Source organism: Pygocentrus nattereri, chromosome 5 (genome assembly GCF_015220715.1).
Source record: "Pygocentrus nattereri isolate fPygNat1 chromosome 5, fPygNat1.pri, whole genome shotgun sequence".
In the NCBI taxonomy this organism is placed as follows: domain Eukaryota; kingdom Metazoa; phylum Chordata; class Actinopteri; order Characiformes; family Serrasalmidae; genus Pygocentrus; species Pygocentrus nattereri.
The window spans coordinates 20,240,654-20,254,369 of record NC_051215.1 but is presented as its reverse complement, the minus strand read 5'-3'; the positions used below and the strand labels follow the sequence as shown (position 1 = coordinate 20,254,369).

At 40.8% G+C, this 13,716-nt stretch overlaps 1 protein-coding gene across 2 annotated transcripts in view; it reads left to right on the top strand.

Moving 5' to 3' along the window:
• Nucleotides 1–356: 356 nt before the first annotated feature.
• foxn2a (forkhead box N2a) overlaps nucleotides 357–13,716 on the top strand; it is a 66,306-nt gene continuing 52,946 nt past the window's right edge. The window contains exon 1 of one of the 2 annotated variants that reach the window (XM_017721379.2): nucleotides 357–501. Coding sequence is in view for 1 of the 2 variants with exons in the window: in XM_017721380.2 (XP_017576869.2) it covers nucleotides 496–583 (88 nt within the window). In the remaining variant the exon portion in view is untranslated. Of the gene's footprint in view, nucleotides 584–13,716 lie in introns of both variants that reach the window. The other variant, XM_017721380.2, reaches the window with a different exon arrangement.

The window sequence follows — 13,716 nt, the reverse complement described above, 5'->3', positions numbered from 1 at the left end:
CCACCACTCTGAGCGGTAATGACTTCGCACCAAACCCCTCTGAATGACTTTGTTTACATCTTAAGCACTTAATTATGCAGAATTTTTTAAAAATGTGGTGGAATCGCCCATAATAGAAAGGAATAAGGGGAGTACTCATCACATGGAATGTTTATTGTCATGTCTCAGTAACTTGGCAGTTCTGTTTATTCCTGTACTTGAAGGAAAACAAACAAGTCAAACGGAAAGCAATGCAAATGAAGAGGAGCAGCTCGGTCCTCCTATTGTGGAACACGTGTGCGGAGAGGAAGCAGCTCTGCGGCAGTTGCCAGGGGGACGTCGAAGGGGAGGGGCTACGATTGGCTGAAGTGGGCCTGTTGCCACGGCAACGGCGAAAGGGGTTCGGTAGCGTTGCTGCGCGGCATGAGCCGAGCGCTGCCGATTACTGACGGAGCGCCCGTACATCTACAGGCGGACAGCGGGAGCTAACTGCACCGGGAAAGAGAACCGGCTTTCATGAATGTGAGTAGCCGAAAAGGGCGCTGGGTTATCTCGGACTACGTTCTATCAACACAGGCTAACGCTGTGGCGAAATCTTGGGCGGGTAAGATATCCTTTTTTTCGAATTTTCCGTTCCACCTTAAATGGTGCAGCAGTTACGTTCTGGCGCCAAAGCCGTCAGCATGTAACTGCTGCACCATTTAAGGTGGAACGGAAAAATTCGAAGAGGAAGCCAACTTCAGCTTCGTGTAACGTCAGTTTTCTAAGGTAAATGAGTTGTTTTTGTCATTGAATGTCACTTCTGGGGTGGAGAAGGTTACGTCGCTGACAGATAAAGCCAGAAAATCGGACATTAATCTCGCTTTCTCTCCTGGAAACAAACTTCTTTTGTGACCGAGGCCACAAACGGAGCCCAGTTAGCTGCTAGGTGTTCGTGTTTTCTGTTCATTTTGGCTGCTAAGGAGGATACGAGGTTTTAAAGTGATAAAACCGAGGGTATGTTTTGAGAAAACGGGTTAAAATTCCACCACATAGCGCCAAACTGCTCAAAACACATTTCTCGGTTCTGTCACAACAGCCTTTGGGTTAGTTTCTCGTGAGAAACACGGTCCTGTGGCGTATTGCGAGCCTGGCTACTCGTTTTCGGCTGATTTGGTCGCTAAAAAGGCTGTAAAAATGAGAGAGATTTCCGATGACAGAGAACATACATCTGGTTTGCCTGCCCTCTGTGTGAAAATGTAGGGCACCTGTGACGTAACAAAGCTCAGGCGAATAGCCCCTTAAACGCGGCGGTTAGACCAAAAAAAGGCCGAGGTTTATTTACTGACCTCTTCGAAACCTACAGACTTAATTTACAGTTACCAGATGAGTCATTTCACCTACACAGCAAGGAAATTCCGCACACGCTTCCTCTCAGTTTCTGGCTGATGTAAACACGGCTGATTTAGATTAAAGGGCCAATATGTCGGAAAAATTGATTCTGTTTTGTGAAGTAAAAGACGTAGAGCGCGCGGAGGCGCCACCTGTCGTCCTCCTCAGTACGACAGGCCTTTAATCTGAACTATCTGTAAATAAATGAATGCGCTTAACTCACACTTACAAAAAGACAGTTCTTCAAGGGTTCCTTAGCAAAGAAAATGGTTCTATATAAAAGCATGAACCTTATTTGTGATTAAAGGCTTGTTTGCATCATGAAAGGGTTTTTCAGATTAATGGAGAATGTGCTGCAGAACCTTTTTTTTTTGAGAAGGGTTCTGTATAGCACCTAAAAGGGTTCTTCTGTTGATGCATGCTTGACTTCGTAACAACAGAAGAACCATTTTGGGTGCTATATAGAACCATCTGCAGCACATTCTATGTCAATCTGAAGAACACTTCTGTGATGCAAAGAACACTATAATCATGCATAGGATTCTTTGAGTGTTCATGGTTCTATATAGAACCTTTTTCTTTACTAGGGAACCCTTAAGGAACCATCATTTTTAAGAGTGTAGATTAATGCCCAAGAGTTGTTTTGCTTTCAAAGAAATAATGATTAGGTTTTGGTTTACTTTGGCACTAATAACAGCCAGCATCTGTCTGGTGTTTGGTCTTTCCATAGCTCATCTTGCAGCATTAAAGGTGCAGTGTGTAAAAATAGGGGAGTCTATTAGCAGAAATGGAATATAGTAAACAAAACCATGTTCTTATTAGTGTATAATCACCTGTAACTGCAAATCATTTGTTTTTGTTATCTTAGAATGAGCTTTTAAAATCTACACAGCAAGCAGCTCCTCTTCAACAGAGTCTGCTGTGTTGTGCCCATATGTTTCTACAGTAGCCCAGAGTGGACAGACCAAACACTGCCTCTAGAGGGCGCCTTTCGTGGTTTTACATTAAAGCAGCAGCTTGAATTTGGTGACGCTGTAGCTCCGGCTGAAAGACCTAGAAAGAAGAAGAATTAGTGGTTGCGGCCGGTGCTGGATAGTATTTTTTTTTTGTGTTGTGAGAAGGTTGAGGACCCAAATTTTAAGGAACAAACTTGCTATTTAGCACACACTAAAGCGAGATAGGGTGAATCCTTACCAGCAAAGAAGCAGAAACATGAAGGAGCAAAAAGAAACTGGGACAGGCGATGGCAGAAAACTCGACGGTACCGTAGGTTCTACTGCACGCTTGGAAAGGGAGGGGTGAGGGAGGGGGATTCATTTGCAGTCTGCAGCCTCACCACTAGAATCTTAAACGCCACACCTTTAAAACAGCGCATTGTGTTTACAGTGAGATTAAGTTTGTCTTCTCTTACTTTGTGTACATGATTTCTAGTTACCATGGCAACAAACTCTTCACCTCAGATTAAAGAAAGCTAACCGGGAAGACTTTCAGACCTGAATTTTTTTTTTTGCAGGAGCAAAGTTTAAATGGCCTTTTATGGCGGGAACTCAATATTTTTTTAATCTCCTCACTGCGACAGGCAAAAAGAGAGAGGAAATGCACACCATGCAGAAGTGGCTGAAATCGGGGGGGATGGTCGGAATTTGGAGGGAGCGCAGTACAACTGTGGACGCTACAAATGCAGTGCCTTGTGATGTCTTTGTGACATCACAAAAAGCAGCACATTTCCACATATTCACCCATTCCTGATACGAAGGCTTAAGGTGTGTTTCGGCCTGGGTTGCATTTCTGAAGGAGCCAGCCAGTGAGAGCAGAGCTTTACATTTACATGCGTGTCTTAAAGGCAGAGTAACAGAGCATGTTTAAAGGGGGTTTTCAGAAATGGAAAAATGAGGAATTATGGTTGTTTTTAAGTGCAGGAGATGGCTGCTTTAACTGATATGCTGATCAGAATTTATATCTGCATCGGTTCCAAACAGTTGAGATGTGTGACACCAATGTAAATTAAGTGCTTTACTCAGGAACTACATTGGTGTAACATTTCATTCATGTGGTGCCGGTGTAAACATTTGAATCAGTAAGTTTAAAGCCTTTTTTTCAGTGTATTTCTTATAATTTTGAGCAGAACGTCGAGTGATGCTTGTCCACTTTTCCCCCCATTCATTCATAGCTTGACCTTATTGACATGCAACAATCTGCTACCCATTTTAAGCCAGCAAGCTGCCTATTGATTGAACAACTGTTACTACTCTTGCCCATTGCACTGAAAATCATGCTAGTGGCAAGACAAATGTCCTTAAAGGGCCCATATCCAAAATTGTTCTTGTATTTTATTATTTTTTATCCCTATGATGTGTGGCTTTATGTGGGACTGTAATTATCCACTCCTGCATTATTGTTTCCCAGCCTCTTTTTAACCCTAAGAATTATTACTGCACCTTTAAGACTGGTATATGCAAATGAGCTGTATTCTGATTGGCTGCCCTGTGTTGCGCTTCATTCAAAAACCAACCCAGTATAAAACGCTCACAACGTTACGGTCAGTGGATAGAGCCAAGCTACTGGAAGTTGCACAAATGTAACGTGTCAGTCTTTTGTGACGTCACAAAAGCAGTAAATTTAAAACAGAATGTGTGCTAAATCAAACTTGCATTTAAAAAATAAATGTGAAATTCACTTTTCCACAGTGATTTTCATGCTGCTCTTCCAACCGGAGCTAGAGTGCCAGCAAAGCCAAGCTGCCGCTTCAGTACATAAACAGAGGAAAAAGAGTGAACTCACTGATCTTCTCCTGAACTTCTGAAGCGTTTTAATGACCCCTTAATCACAAGCCTGAACGAGAGATTAATGTGTGACACCAGCAGTAAGTGACGTGATGCTGTGGACGGTTATAAGATGTGATTAGGGCGCTGTGGATAATGGTATATATGCATGCAAAATGTAAACACAGGTAAAGAGCACTTCATATGTGGATGTTTAATAACCCTAAAGCTGCATTATGTACGTTTCTGGGATTTGGAGACCTCTCTGGTGGAAATGTGTAACTGCAGAACGTACAGGAGAACATTATGTAGCATGGGTTGTGCTTCAGCCCTGTTCACAGAGTGGATGGATGTGATGATTGAAAGAGAAAGTTGGTGAAGGACGTGTCTTCTGAGCTACTATCTTCAGTTTTAACACAGAAATCTTACATAGTGCAGTTTTAAAGCATTAAAGGGTTCATTCAGCAGATGTATTTTATTGACAACTGAGTTCCAGATAAACAGCAAACAGAAAGTAAGAAAAGACAAAGGAGGAGCGGTCAGCCTGGAGCGGTTGGCTTGGAGCTGGATGTTGAGGGCTTTTAGCAGTCGCGGTAAATCTGGTTTTCTAAGGCGTGAGTAGCTCCGCCTGGTTGTCGTTCCGCTCTGAACGAAAGCAGAAGTGTTTTTTTTTTATTGTAAATGACCTACATGTAAGCTTGACTTGAGCGTGAGTTTCCTGTAATGCTGGTCATGTGGAATCACTGATGTCATGATTGAGATTAGAAGCTTCTATACGTATATATGTGTGTATACAACCCCAATTGCAATGAAGTTGGGACGTTGTGTAAAACATAAATAAAAACAGAATACGATGATTTGCAAATCCTTTTCAACCTATTTTCAATTGAATACACTACAAAGACAAGATATTTAATGTTCAAACGGATTAACTTTGTTGTTTTTTGCAAATATTCACTCATTTTGAATTTGATGCCTGCAACACATTCCAATGTTTATCTCTATGTTACATCACCTTTCCTTTTAACAACACTCAATAAGTCTGGGAACTGAGGACACTAATTGATGAAGCTTTGTAGGTGGAATTCTTTCCCATTCTTGCTTGATGTACAACTTCAGTTGCTGAACAGTCCGGGGTCTCCATTGTTCTATTTTGCGCTTCATAATGCACCCCACGTTTTCAATGGGAGACAGGTCTGGACTACAGGCGGGTCAGTCTAGTAACCACACTCTTTTAATTTGAAGCCATGTTGTTGTAACATGTGCAGAATGTGGCTTGGCATTGTCCTGCTGAAATGGTTTTCTGAAGTGTTCCTGAGCCCATGTGGTAATATCTGTTACAGAATGATGTGGGTTTTTAATGCACTGAGGGATCGAAGGTCACGAGCATTCAATGTTGGTTTTCTGCCTTGCTGCTTACTTGCAGAGATTTCTCCAGATTCTCTGAATCTTTTGATGATATTATGGACTGTAGATGATGAAATCCCTAAATTCCTTGCAATTGCACATTGAGAAACGATGTTCTTAAACTGTTGGACTACTTCCTCACGCAGTTGTTCACAAAGTGGATGCTCCCTTTATACCCAATCATGACACTCACCTGTTTCTAATTAACCTGTTCACCTGTGAAATGTTCCAAACAGGTGTTTTTTGAGCATTCCTCAACTTTTCCAGTCTTTTGTTGCCAATGTCCCAACTTCATTGGAACGTGTTGCAGGCATCAAATTCAAAATGAGTGAATATTTGCAAAAAACAATAAAGTTCATGCATTTGAACATTAAATTATTTATGTTTTACACAACATCCCAACTTCATTGGAATTGGGTGTGTGTGTGTGTGTGTGTGTATGTATATATATATACACATATATACATACATACACACACACACACACACACACACACATATATATATATATATATATATATATATATATATATATATATATATATATATATATATATATATATATATATATATATAAAATACATAGTGTGTTTCTGCCCTGGTAGTAAATGGTATTTCCTGCAGAAAAGCTCATTCCATATATTTGTTCATATTCATTTCCATATATTTGTATATGTCGAAGTTATGATTCACATCTGTTGGAGTGTGAAGTTAATTTTGTAACATTCAGTATCACATAAATGAGAAATGAGTGAGTTAACATTAACAGGATAATAAATTAGTAGCATTTGAGGCATCTTTGGTTTTAAAATATTTTTGTTATTGTTTATTTTGGTTAGGAAGACCATTCCAGTTAATTCTGTAATGTAATCTAATAAACAGCATTCATTGTGTTTATGTTCCACCAATTTTGAGAGAAGTGCTTGAAAATGAATAGGTTCTTATTAATTTTCAGAATGGGTTAAATAGTTATTTGTGTAATTTGAAATAAAATAAAATAGATTTTATAGATGGATTTGCACAAAGTTGCCTCAAGGCAACATACCCCAAAAGGATCTCTGCACACATTATTTAAAAAAATCTTGTCTTTGATTTTAATAATCAGTTCAATTTTTATTCTTATTTAATAAAATTTTTATTTGCTCTCATAATTCGTGCAAGTTTAACCCAATAACACAGAGCTTGAGAACTGCCCGTAGAAGAGTGAGATCTGTCATCCTCATACAACTAAAGCTCCAACCAGGAAAAGTGGATATTCTTCTGAAATTGGATGAAAAACCAGGACCTTAATTTATTGAAAATAATCGCAAGTAAAATCGTACTTACAATATTAGTCTGAAAAATCGCAATTCGATAATTTTCTGAATGGTTTGGCTCTAATCTATGAACAGATTTCCTCTTCCTTTGGTAGGACAAATCTTCCTGAAGGTGGCTTTTCCCACACCTGGAACATACAGTGAATCCTTACAATGATGGAAATTCTTACGTCATCAAGCGCAGCGCTTGCTGGGGCAGAAGGAGCCTAACCGGTCTTTACTCACGCCTACATAAACGCTTCACTTTGCCTAATGCTCTTCTCTGTTTGGTCAACATGGCACTGGTTTCAGTGAGCCTTAAAGAAAAGGCTCAATGAAAAATATGATTTAACACTACTAACAATAATAATAACAGGAATAATTTTTTAATTTATGGAGCATTTTTCATGCCAGTGGCAGCTTAAAGTGCTTTACAGGCAGTAGATAAAGCTTAACAGTCATAAAAGAAATTAGAAGTATTAATTTAGAACCATATAAGAAAATGAAGCTTATCAAAGTAAAAGATAAACACCATGAGCGCCAACTTAAAGAGACGTAGAGTTTTACTGAAGCCCTGAGTTAAAGAGGCATAGAGTTTTGCCAAAGCTCAGAGTTAAAGAGGCGTAGCTCCGAGTTAAAGAGGCATAGAGTTTTGCCGAGGCTCCGAGTTGAAGACGCGTAGAGCTTTGCCGAAGCTGAGTTATGGGGACGTTATAAGGTCTCGGGGGAGGGGTTGTAGTTGAACTTCTATTAAAGCTGAGTTATGGGGACGTTTTAAGGCTTTGTTGTGGTTTTCGTAGTTGAACTTGTATTAAAGCTGAGTTAGGGGGACATTTTAAGGTTTCAGTGTGTGTTTTGTAGTTGAATTTCTATTAAAGTTTAGTTATGGGGATGTTTTGAGATCTCTGTGTCTGTTTTGTACCTGAACTTCTATTAAACCTGAGTTATGGGGATGTTTTAAGGTCTCCGTGTGTGTTTTGTAGTTGAACTTGTATTAAAGCTGAGTTATGGAACCATTTTAAGGTCTCAGTGTGTGGTTTGTAGTTGAATTTCTATGAAATCTGAGTTATGGGGATGTTTTAAGGCCTTGGTGTGTTTTTCATAGTTGAACTTGTATTAAAGCTGAGTTATAGGGACATTTTAAGGTCTCAGTGTGTGTTTTATAGTTGAACTTCTATGATAGCTGAGTTATAGGGACAATTTAAGGTCTCAGTGTGTGTGCTTTGTAGTTGAATTTCTATTAAATCTGAGTTATAGGGATGTTTAAGGCCTCACTGTGTGCTTTGTAGTTGAACTTGTATTAAAGCTGAGTTATGGGACCATTTTAAGGTCTCAGTGTCTGTTTTGCAGTTGAACTTGTATTAAAGCGGAGTTATGGGAATATGGGGGGGGGGGGGGGGGGGGGGGGGGGGTAAATGTGTCATGTCCTGTCCTGTAGACACAGCAACATAAATGCAATTGGCATTGAAGAGAAAAATGTCTAAAAAGGTCGTCCTCAGTCTTTTTGGATGCTTCAGTATAGATCTATGTCTGACGCTGTGGGTCAGGAACACATGTACCTGCGTTTTGTGAAGAATAACCATTTGCTGGCTTTCCTGTTCTGGACGTTTGACCCATGAACAGAGAAACTTCTTTTGGTCTGGTATTCATTATAGCTGGGCGATACAGCAAAATTATAATATTGTGAGACTTCAAGAAATTTTCACGACACACATTGTGTCATGATATTTAATTTTTCAGACATCTGATCAGTTGGAACAGAGAAAAAAGAACCTATGTTTGCTTCCTTGACGGCTTTGGAGACTCCCAACTCTGGCTGCTGGCCTGAGGTCCTGAGGCAGGTGTACTGGACTGCCAAGTCCAGTTAATTCCAAGATGTGAGATTAGACGCATTTCCTCACAAGACAGATACTTTTCTCCTGAAAATGTGGATTATGACCTCGTCCAAATCACTGGCTGCCCTGTTATTGTCATCTAATCAGACTTTTAGTGACAATTTCAAAGGAGAAATAAATGTAATTCAAACAAAAGCAGTTAAATATTTCAGTGATTTTTTTTTTTTTATTATTTGCCATTATATAAATTTACCTCTCACTGAAAAAGTGTAATTCTTAGCTGATCAGAAAAGGTCCACATGTTAACAGGAAATTTACTGGAATAACTGTTAGTTCTAATGAAGCTGCCCATTCTCTGCTGAGCGTGGCTGCTGATATGATCTGGTCTTTGTTGGTAGCTGACTGTTTTCAGCTTCTGCAGCTGCACATCAGTTACACCCCCCCCCCCCCCCCCCCCCCCCGACACACACACACACACACACACACACACACACACATATATATACACACACACCCATTATGTATTTTTTCACCCAGCACAGCCGTCCAGGAGGAGGGACATCCCCAGGAGCTCACAAGGCTTCAGTTGTCTTGGTTACATGACATCAGCGTGCGGTAATCCAATATATGCTGCTGCTCTGAATTTAGGTTGCATGGAAGCTTTCCTGCTGCAGCAGCGCTGGTTACGTCCTCCTCTGGATCCTGTTAGAGCCTCACGTTGGTGCTGTTAAGTGAACGTATTTGCTCGGTTTACAGTGAGGAGCCCTTTATCTCAGACCAAGTGGTTCGTCTCCCTCCCCCAGTAGCATCCCCTCTGTCCACTGTGGATGGGGAGGGGTTTAAGACTCGCTATTATTAACACTCCTCCCCATCCACACCCCCCCCCCCAACCCCCACCACCACCGCCAACGGTAATCGTTGGCCTGATTGAGTGAGAATCTACACTGTGCCTTGTGTCACTGATTACAATGGCCCTTTGTATCGGCCGCTTCTCGCTGAATGAATGGGGTTTGTTTTAATTAAAGTTGCACTGTGTAAGAATTTTTTGTTGAAAGTATCATTACTCGGTGTGGAGAACAGATAAACTCCGGTAGTTTATTTAAATAAGTATACTGAGTGATATGATTGTCAGTTATTATACAGCAAAAACTCAGTCTGTATATATATTGTGGCCCTGGGGTTCGGGACTACCGTTGACTTCAGTGCTGCAACCAATAAAAGCACCAGTTATTAACGATACCAGTAAAACTACAGGTTACTAATATCAGCCGATATTTTTTGCTCTTTAGCTAGATGTGGCAGTAATAGCGCCACAACATGAGCCCAGTGAGCCCTGCACCAGGCCAGAGAAAAGCAAAGCTGCCCATTTAGATCTGCCAATGGAGGAGTTACGCTGTTTGTATTCATAGTTTCTGGCAACAGTAGCATCACTTTATCAAGTTCAAAGAGTAGAACCAGAGCTTTCTGTGAGCTGTCATGTTACCCGTCACTGTGTTAAAGATGCGAGAGGCTGCTTCATTCTTTACACTCTAAGCTCATTCAGGGCACAGTTCAGATGTAATATGAGCTCGTTATTTATTTGATTAATCAGAGTAACGATAAAATGTGACTAATATGTAACTCCTATTCCTTTTCGTATGTTTTCTTGCTCAGAATGGTAAGAATTTTTGGCTTCGTTGCAATCTTTGCATACCAAATAAGCACAACAACGCCAGTCAGAAACAGTGTTACTAATAGAGAAGGGCAGCAGAATTGGACACTTAAAGTTTTAGTAGTTAATGTTGCTAAGTTGGCTAAAAGGCCAATATTGACATTAGTTTATCATGATTGTGATTTACTTTTCTGAACATACTGTGGATATCGTCAGTTCCTGGAGGACACTGGCCAAATGTATGTTTCATTAGAAGTGGTACAATTAGTATGGCTGACACGATCATGAAATTCTAACTGGTTGTGAATTTGTATATAAGCAGTTGCAATTAATAATTTACTCGTCTTTTCTTGTTTGTTCTTTACCACTTTTAAAAACAAAGCCTGAAATGGCTACATTTGGCTGATTATAGGCACTTTAATCGCTAGAAACAGCCATAATAATCATTTAAAAGTCAGAGTCGGAAGCTCTTCACACAATTTTGTGCGTCTTCATGTAGGTATGCAGTGCATGCAATCACACATTTCCACCAGAGGGGGCTCCAGATCCCCAAAACGAACAAAGTATCGCTTTCTTTTATTTACGTTTGTTTGCCCACATTTGATTCATATTTTGTTTATTGCAGAGTAGTGTGACTGCAAAGTCTAAGAATTGTGTGAAATGACTGCAATTATTTGAGACTGCAACATCTGAAGTATTTGTGATTATCTCAAATAATTTTTTGGCCAGTTCACATTGTCAGTCCGGTGCTCACTCCTGTGACACACATCCACCGCAAAGAACAACAACAATGGCGCAGCAGGTGTGCAGCACCAGTTTAGAGATAACTGCGCAAAGCCCAAAGTTCAAATGTTCATCAAATTAAGTGAAAAATCCACATTTGAATGTAGAAAATGTCCATTAGGATGTCAAGAGCTACCTCTGCTGCACATTTCAGGCCATAACTGACAATACTTGTATAAATACAAGAAAAAACGCTCTATTTTAGCTGAAAGATGTACAGTGTGTGAAGTTTGTGGCGATGGTAGATTGTCTCTTGTTGCAAACACATACTTCACTGCTCAAACAGTAGATACCAAATGGGAAAACATGGTGTTATTGTCTGTAAATGAACCAACTTCACAGGCTTTAAGGCGTTTTCACATCTGAGAGTTCAGAATGAGGTTCATGCTTTTGTCACTGTGTGTAAATTGTGATCTGGTTACTTTCAGTATCTCATTACAGTTTAGCGAGAACATTAAAGAACTCTGACACACCTGCATCCTGTCATCACCTACCTGTTTATGGTTCTGTATAGAACCATTTTCTTTACTAAAGAATTCTTGAAGAAGCACAATTTTTTAAGTGTGCATTTAAAGTAGCACTTTAAATGCAGTAGCGCATTAAATAATTTTCTTTCCTTGTTTTGTTTGGTTGTTGTTGTTTTTTTTTTTTTTTGTACTTGAAGTCTTCCGAAAAACCAAATAAAGGGATTGTTTAAAACTAGTATTCAGGGATAACGACAGTGTAATGTGTTAAATGAAAGGCGACAGTGGTGGTGTTGGTGGTGTTAATTTTTCATAATAAGTTTTTCTTTCATTTTCACCACCTGCTTGATTTTATTTTTAAGTTTCTGAATGCCGTGATGTGAAACCGTGATATTCTGGTTGTCGTGGTGTGAGAATATAAAACCGTATCGGGTTTATAACACTGAGAGCTTCTCGGGATGCATGATGTGAATTTAGGACACATTATCTTAATAAAAGGACATTTCCCAGTAGAAAAAATTCCCATAATTGACCAACAAACTCAGGGAGAATTGTGATTGAATTTCTGAGCTCAGTCAGCAGCTTTTAGAGCATCTTTTTTATCTCCATTTCAAAACACAGGTACTTGTGAAACAGCTGACTTTAGATTTCTCCACTTCCTGGTTTATTCATGTGAATTTCTTCACTTGTCTTGGCCACAGTTTTGTTGTTTTTCATGGCAACACGATGTCGAGAGTTGGGCCTGGTTTATGTTAACTGTAAACTGAATCCGAGTGTTTAGGAAACAGCAAAACAGCCGAAAACCGCACTTACTTACTGAAGCGTGTGAAGATAGTTAAGATCCATAGGAGATCAAAACTAGACGCCTGAGGTGGGTCAGCAGGTCCAGCAGCTTTCTCCTGGTCATATTCCTCATTAGTCTTCTCTCACTTTACCTGAGACTGAGAAACAGTTTTGTTGTTTATAATCACACTGCAGGACTGCAGGCAGGTCAGTTTAGCACCAGGACTTTTAATACGGAACAATGCTGCTGTAATACATGCAGAATGTAATTTTACATCGTCTTGCTGAAACAATCAAGGCCTGAAAAAAGACGCTGTCTGTGTGTGTGTGTGTGTGTGTGTGTGTGTGTGTGTGTGTGTATATATATATATATATATATATATATATATATATATATATCCAAAATGGCCGACTTCAAAATGGAACTATATATATATATATATATATATACACCCCCTCCCATCGACCCACCACCAATGGGAGGGGCAGTAGTAGGGGTTCGGTGCTTTGTGGATCGGGCAGTGTCCGAAGGCGTGGGCCTTGGCGTTCTGATCCTCGGTTGCTGAAACTGGCTTTTGGAACTTGGAACGTTACCTCACTGGCGGGGAAGGAGCCTGAGTTGGTGCGCGAGGTTGAGAGATACCGGCTAGATATAGTCGGGCTCACCTCAACACACAGCTTGGGCTCTGGGTCCAATCTCCTTGAGAGGGGCTGGACTTTATTCTTTTCTGGAGTTGCCCATGGTGAGAGGCGAAGGGCAGGTGTGGGCTTTCTCATAGCCCCTCGACTCGGTGCCTGTATGTTGGGGTTTTCTCCGGTGGACAAGAGGGTAGCTTCCCTACGCCTTCGGGTTGGGGAACGGGTCCTGACTGCTGTCTGTGCTTATGCATCGAACAGCAGTTCAGAGTACCCAGCCTTCTTAGAGTCCTTGGGCAGGGTGCTTGAAAGTGCTCCTCCTGGAGACTCTATTGTCCTACTGGGGGACTTTAACGCTCACGTGGGCAATGACAGTGAGACCTGGAGGGGTGTGATTGGGAGGAATGGCCTCTCTGATCTGAACCCGAGTGGTGTTCAGTTTTTGGACTTCTGTGCAAACCACAGTTTGTCCATCACGAACACCATGTTTGAACACAAGGATGTCCATAAGTGCACATGGCACCAGGACACCCTAGGCCGCAGTTCATTGATTGACTTTGTAGTCGTGTCATCGGACATGCGGTCATGTGTTTTGGACACTCGGGTAAAGAGAGGAGCTGAGCTGTCAACTGATCACCACCTGGCGGTGAGTTGGTTCAGGTGGTGGGGGAAGATGCCGGTCAGACCAGGCAAGCCCAAACGTATAGTGAGGGTTTGCTGGGAACGTCTGGCAGAAGAACCTGTCAGATT